Source organism: Otolemur garnettii, unplaced genomic scaffold (genome assembly GCF_000181295.1).
Source record: "Otolemur garnettii isolate 467f Iridium unplaced genomic scaffold, OtoGar3 scaffold00079, whole genome shotgun sequence".
Lineage (NCBI taxonomy): Eukaryota > Metazoa > Chordata > Mammalia > Primates > Galagidae > Otolemur > Otolemur garnettii.
This window is the reverse complement of record NW_003852474.1, coordinates 5,489,029-5,496,869: the sequence shown is the minus strand read 5'-3', so window position 1 is coordinate 5,496,869 and position 7,841 is coordinate 5,489,029. Positions and strand designations below refer to the sequence as shown.

General features: G+C 39.1%; 1 protein-coding gene across 1 annotated transcript in view; it reads left to right on the top strand.

Moving 5' to 3' along the window:
* The window catches only part of IL1RL2 (interleukin 1 receptor like 2), a 48,309-nt gene that overhangs the window by 20,524 nt on the left and 19,944 nt on the right, over positions 1-7,841 (top strand). Inside the window, 2 exon segments of the mRNA XM_012807923.2 lie at positions 5,419-5,548; positions 6,319-6,455. Coding sequence (XP_012663377.2) covers positions 5,419-5,548; positions 6,319-6,455 — 267 coding nt within the window.

Here is a 7,841-nt window from a genome sequence, read left to right as displayed (position 1 = left end):
AAAAAAAAAAAAAAAAAAAGAATGGTTTGTCCCAGAGTTGGTTAGGGGTAAAACAGGTGAGGTAGGAAAGGGAAAAGATAGATAACTTCCAGGAAATCGAATTCCCCAAATGCAAGAGACCCAGATGTAAAAGGTTTAGAAATGTGAAAGATTATAAAACACCAATGGTGAGAAGATAAAATCTGTTTAAAAGGGTCTAGGCCCACAGATAAAATCTGTTTAAAAAGGTCTAGGCCACATCTTGACCCCCTGTGACCCAAGCTACTGCAACATGGCACCATTTGAAAGCATAGCCTGCCAGGGTGCATCTTGTTCTGGGAGCCAATAGCCACTGCCTCTCTACAATTCTTAAGCCCTACTATCATTCTGCCATGCTCATACAAGTGGCTGCAACTTCACAACCCTGGTTACTCAGAGCCTAGGCCCATTGAAATGACCTCTATCATGCTGCCTGAGCCCATATGGTGATACCTGTCTCTTCAAAGGAATAGGTATCCCTACATTGTCCCTATCCAACTGATACCCTATATATGCATATACCCTTGCCCTGAGAACCAGCCCTGTGGTCCTGCTCCTGGCAAGACCACCCCCAAGCCAGTGAACCTGCTGTACAGGCACACCCTCAGCCTGAGAACCAGCCTTGCCCAGCTCCCTGCAAAGACATGCCACTGCCAGCACGAACTTCTATAACCTAGGCAACTGAGGCACTGTAATATAAATTATATGATTATAATATAATTATGTTCATACAAGTGGCTGCAACTCCACAATTATAATTTATATTATACATGTGGACTACAGCTGAAGAAGTACTACACTACTATCTTTTTCTAGAACTAAAGCCAACATACCTTACCTAACTGACACCTACAGTTCATCTATAGGAAAAGTCTTTCCCCAAAAGGCTACTCCACAAATTTGGAAGAGGTGATTGTTGTGCCAGATGTGTAAATATCAATATAGAGACACAAGAAATATTAACAATGAAGAAACATAATACCTTCAAAGGAAACAGAATAATTCTTCAGTAACAGAACCCAAAGAAAACAAAATTTTCTAAATGCCTGGAAGGGAATTCAAAATAATGATATTAAGGAAATACAGTGAGTTGTAAGAGAATACAGATAGATAATTTAATGAAATAGGACAAACAATTCATGATCTCAATGAGAAGTTCAACAAAGAAATATATATTATTGAACAAAGAACCAAAGAGAAACCAAAGAGCTTGAGATGTCAACAAATCAAATAAAAAATACAATTGAGAGCTTCAACAACAGACTAGGTTAAGCAGAAGTAAGAATTTCTGAACTTGGAGACAAGTCTTTTGAAATGACTAGAGCAGAGGGAAAAAATAAAGAAAGCCTACAAGACATATAGTGTATCATTAAGTGAACAAATGTTTGCATTATATGTGTTAAGGGAGAAAAGATGGAGAAAGAACCAGAAAACAGATTTAATGAAAAAAATAACTCCTCAAGTCTTGGGAGAGATACGGGCATTCAGATTCAGAAATACTAATACCTCAAATAGATCCAACTTAAAAGGATCCTTTCAAAAAAGTCCTGTCCAAGGTGCTTTAAAATCAAACTGTCACAAGTTTTACAAACTAGAGAGACATCCAAAAACAGCAAGAAAACAAGCAAAAATCTTCAAGTTACATATAAGGGAATGCCCATTAGAACATAAGCATATTTCTCAGCAGAAACATTAAAGGTCAAAAGAGATTGGAATGATATATTCAAAATGCTGAAAGAAAAAAAAAACTTTCCACCAAGAATATTATGCCTATTAAATCTATTCTTTGGAAACAAAGGAGAAATAAAGTCCTTCTCAAATAAGCACAACTGAGGGAATTCAGTGCCACTATCCCATCCTTACAAGAAATGCTTAAGGGGGGAGGGCTGCAACTAGATGGAAAGGATGATAAATAACTATTATGAAACACATAGAAAGATAAAACCCACTAGTACAAGTAATTTTATAATTAAACTCAGGATACCCCAATACTATGTAAAACTTTCAAACCTCTAGTATAAAGTTTAGGGATAAAATGGTCAAAAATAACTGCAGATACAGTTAGGCTGTTAAGGAACACACAGTATATAAAGATATAAATTGGTGGGGGAAAGGGAAAAGTCTGGAGTATTTTTATGTGACCAAGTTACGTTGTCATCAGTTTAAAACAGTCCAGTATAACTATGAGACTCTTTATATTAGCCCTATTATAACCACAAAGAAAGAAATTGGAGCAGATACACAAGGAATCAAAGCTTAACACCACAGGAAACCACTAAACCACAAAGGTAAATAGTAAGAGAGGAAGAAAGGAACAAAGGATCTATGAACAACCAGGAAACAATTAACAAAATGGAAGGAGTAATTCCATACCTGCTAATAATAGCCTTGATTGTCCAGGGGTTAAATTCTCCAATTAAAATATGTCGTGTGGCAGGAGGATGATATAGCCATGATATAGTGATGTGTTGTCTATGAGGGACTCATTTTATCTCTTAGGACACATAGACGGAAAGGAAGGGATGGAGAAAGATATTCCAGGCATGTGGACAACAAAGGCAAGCTGGAGCACAGATACTGCTCTCAGATCAAATAGACACTGTAAAGAGAGATGGCCATTCTATAATGATAAAGGGGAATGTCCCGCAAGAGGATATAACAATTACAAATATATTTTCAGCCAACACTAGAGCACCCAAATCTTAAGATCTTAGGAGCATTACTTTATCATGCATATTTGTGCCATGTTTAATTCTTTTGTTTCATTTTACTTAATCTAATGTTTAGTGAAATTTGTCTTATGTAAAAGGATATTTCAGGGAAATATTTTATTAAATCTATTTGAGTCTTTCTTTAAAAGAAAAAAATAAAAGGAGAGATAGAATATAATGCTATAAAAGTAGGGGACTTTTATACTTATTTTCATTTTGAGATAGAGTCTCACTCTATCACCAGGGCTAGCTTGCTGTAGCTTCAGCCTCGATCACAGCAACCTCAAACTCCTGGGTTCAAGTAATCCTCCTGCCTCGGCCTCCTAAGTAGCAAGCACTACAGTGCCTGCCACAATGCCTGGATAAGTTTTCTATTTGTAGTAGAGATGGGGTCTTGCTGTTCTTCAGTCTGGTCTTGAACTCTTGACCTCAAGTAATCCTCCTGCCTCTACCTCCCAGAATGCTAGGATTATAGGTGTGAGCTCCTGAACCCAGTTAATAGTAGGGGACTTTAACACTTTGTTTTTTAGCAATGGACAGATCATCCAGACAGAAAATTAACAAAGAAACATTGGATTTAAACTACACCCTAGACCAAATGGACCCAGGAGACATGTACAGAACATTTCATTCAACAGCTGTAGAACACACATCTTTCTGAACTGTACATAGAACATTCTCTGGGAGAGATGATACATTAGCCCATAGACCAGTCTCAACTTATTTAGGAAAACAGAGATATCAAGTACTTTTTCTGACCACAGTGATATGAAACTGATATCAATAACAGGAGGAACTTTGGAAATTTTTCAATAATGGAAATTAAACACCATGCTCCTGAATAAGCAATGGGTCAATGAAGAAATTAAAAGGGAAATTGAAAAACGTTTTGAGACAAATGAAGATAGAAACACAACATTCCAAAACACCCACGATACAGCAAAAGCAGTTTTTACAGCTAGAACTTTATAGCAATAAATGCCTCCAACAAAAAAAGAGAAAGATCTACAACAAACAACCTAAGGTTTCCTAGCACCTCAAGGAAGTGGCAAAACAAGAACTAAACCCAAAATTAGTAGCAGGAGGGAAATAAGATCCAAGCACAAGTAAAGAAAATAGATACCAGGAAAAATACAAAAGATCAGTGAAATGAAAATTTGGATTTTTGAAAAGGTAAACAAGATTGACAGACTTCAGAAAAAAGGAGCATTCGCTCAGAGATAAAGACAGAGAGATTACAATCGATAATGCAGGAACACAAAAAGATCTTTAAAGAAAACTGATTAAAAAATGGACAAGAGACCTTAATAGACATTATTCAAAAGAAGATATACGAAGGGCCACCAGGTATATGAAAAATGCTCAACATCACTAATCATCAGGGAGACGCAAATCAGAACAACTATGAGACATCACGTCTCTCCAGTCGAAAGGCTATGCTTGTGTCTTTTTCAGTGCAGTGTATTCAGTAATAGAAAGCAGTTTAATTAACTCACAGCAGTGTTTTGCTTTGTATTTTTTCTAGTTTTTTTTAGCTTTCAATGTTAGCTTAAATTTAAAGTCTCATTTGTATATAGTTTCCATAAGGCAAATGATTCTTATTAGCGTTTGTTAAAAAAAAAATGCTTATAAGAGCTAAGCTTTTAAAAATAAATGCAAACATTAACCATTAATAAAACCTATGGTGTAATATCATCAAAAAATCCAAATAATAAGAAGCATTGGCAAGGGGGGCCCCTTACACACTGTTGGCAGAAATGTCAATTAGTACAGCCATTATGGAAAGAGTATGGAGGGTCAAAAAATAAAAAATGGAGCTACCGTAAAACCTAGCAATGCCACTACTGGGTATGTACCCAAAGGAAATGAAATCAGTGTGTTGAAGAGACATCCTCATTCCCATGTTTATTGCAGCATTGTTGACAGTAGCCAAGATATGGAATCAACCAAAGTGTTCACTGGTGGATGAACAGATAAAGAAAATTGCCACCTGTGGTCCCATTTACTTGGGGGTGCTGAGGTGGGAGAACAGCTTGAGCCTAGGAGTTTGGGGTTGCTCATGGCACTCTAGCCTGAGCAACAGAGTGAGACTCTGTCTCAAAAAAAAAAAAAAAAAGAAAGAAAGAAAGAAAGAAACAAGGAAATGCAGGGGTAGCACCAAACAAATTAAGATGGCTAAAATGAGGTAGACTGGCAATACTAAGTGTTGTTGGGTATATACAGTAACAGGAATGCTCACACACTGCTTATAAAAGTGTAAATTGGTGCAACCCCTTTAAAAACCAGTTTGACTCCATCATTTGAAGTTGAAGAGATGCATAATCTATCATCTACAGGTATGACTGGCAGATGAAAGGCATCTAGGGGGTAATGGATTCAAGTTGAAGAAAAATAATAAAATATTGCAAACCATAAAGTTCTTTGCTAATACTACATGAAATAGTATTCATGTACCTGATACTGTGGAGACCATTCCTAAGAGGCCGATGATGCTTGGAAGACCAGTTGTCCCGATGGTCTCTGTCCAGGTTGAGAGTGAAGCAGATTAACATAGAGTCGGGGGGGATTTCTGGTCATCAAAAATTAGTCAAGGCTCAAAGATATTCGAGGCGTCTTTATTAACAAGGTATTCCCAAATTTGACAACATGTAGAATTTTCATGAACTATTTACAAATTGTATGTTTATAGGCTCTACCCTCATTGTGGACTGCAAAATAATAGACATGAGGGACAACACAAATCTACGATGCTGGAAAGTGCGCAACACCTTGGTGAATGACTACTACAACGAATCCGGACGGGTCAGAGAAGGAATCGAGTAGGTGATTTCCTTTCCTGGCTTCCCTAAAAGCTGGCAAGAGTATCTCCATCAAAATGAATTTGGTGTAACTACTGCTTTTCTTAGATGAGAGTTAAAAAATATCCCTTTTTGGATTTGTCTTCCAAAGATCTTCTGGGTGTTGTGCTAGGCCAAGCATCTGATTTAAAGAAGTGTGAGGAGTTTGTGTACTCAGTCCTTGCCTACAGCACAGCTGGGGCATGGGACTAAAGATGAAGTATCCCGTAGAACAGTAAGATCCATTTCACCCATCCAGTACTTAAAATCAGCCTGCATTCAGCCATAGCATGAACTAGCCAAACTAGCACCCACACAGGGACTCTTGGGGGATATATTACATCAGCATTAGATAATTGAGTCATACAGACTCAGTTTATGGTGGTGTAAATTGAGAGGTGTAAATAAGACCAGTCAAGTCAGAGGGCAGGGGAGCGTGTGTTGAGCCTTAAAGTGTAGTTAAGTTAGGATACGTGGAGAGAAGCAGGGGATGGGCTGTGGGGCCCGGGGATGGTGTCTGCAGCTAACAGAACCACATGTCCTCATCCCTGTTGAGAAGAAAAAAAAGTGGAAATTTGGAACTATACAAATTACTCCCTTCTCTGGGCTTAGCAATAGTATTTTTCAGTAAAACTACGATCCAAAGTGTTCTCCAAGAAAAACAAATTGTCTGCAGAAGAAAAAAGATTATAAAATATGTTGGGTAACTATGGCTCGTGTGTTAATTAATGGCCGGTTCTTTTCTCTCACAGAGACCCTGTCCGTTTTCGTGAACATATTTCGTACACGGTAAACATAACCTTCTTAGAAGTGAAAATGGAAGATTATGACCTTCCTTTTATGTGTCACGCAGGAGTGTCCACAGCATACATTATTTTAAAACTCCCAGGTAACGTTCCCATGGGTGATACATTGTTCGGAGCATGTGATAGGATGGCCGGGAAATATGTGTGAAATACAAGTGACATTAGATGTTCTGTTGAAGCCAGAGGGTGGTACTAAAAGAAGAAACTGGATATTGGATCTAGAGAAATGCTCCCAGATGTCTGGTACTGTTCTCAGAGTGAGGCTGTGATGTTATTTAGTATCATTTACAAGTGCCACGTTAATATCTATTGAAATTTTACGTATCAAAACAGAAAGTAAATAGCACTTATCCTTTATTAAGTGATTATTCAACTTTGATACCCATTTGCTTGTGATTTTCATCTTTTAGATCACTTATCATAAATAACTTGGTATACAAAATAAAATGATTATGTACATTTTTATCATGTGATTTTGCAAAATTATCTAAAGGTGAATTCTGATATTTGAGCAAGAGGGCTTCCAACTCAATTTGTTTATAAAAATCTCACTACTAACACTGTACAGGTCTTATTGATTATTTGCTGGAGGTAATAAAGTCAGATAATAGATAATGAAAGTCAGAACCTTGAGGACAACTTAAAAATTCATAGCACAGCAGGGGAAGTGTATGCAATGCCTGATAAAATGCGCTTGGTTCACTGTTTTTTCCCTCTTGGTTCTGTTACAATCATTGTGTATGTGGTGGGGGCTGCTGACCGCATGCAAGAGAGAGGCTTGTACTTGCCAGTTCCCCTAACAATCAGTTAGAGCTGAGTGCTAAAGTCCCACCAGAAACACTTTTCCACAACTTAACAGAAAACATACTGGTTGCTATATGGAGCTGACAGATGTGTCTCTGCTGCTGTCAAGCTCCTGACCTTGTCAGTGTCTGTCACCTCCCTTAGATAGCAGTGAATGGGTCGTGCACAGTAGTGCACGGTTCCGTATGTGAGCCCACAGCCATGCATGGTTCTGGTTCCGTATGTGAGCCCACAGCAGTGCACGGTTCCGGTTTCATATGTGAGCCCACAGCCGTGCACAGTTCTGGTCCTGTATGTGAGCCCACAGCTGTGCACGGTTCTGGTCCTGTATGTGAGCCCACAGCCATGCACGGTTCCGTATGTGAGCCCACAGCAGTGCACGGTTCTGTATGTGAGCCCACAGCAGTGCACGGTTCTGTATGTGAGCCCACAGCCGTGCGCGGTTCCAGTTCCGTATGTGAGCCCACAGCCGTGCACAGTTCCGTATGTGAACCCACAGCCGTGCACAGTTCCGTATGTGAACCCACAGCCGTGCACGGTTCCGGTTCCGTATGTGAGCCCACAGCCGTGCACGGTTCCGTATGTGAGCCCACAGCCGTGCACGGTTCCGGTTCCGTATGTGAGCCCACAGCCGTGCACGGTTCCGTATGTGAGCCCACAGCAGT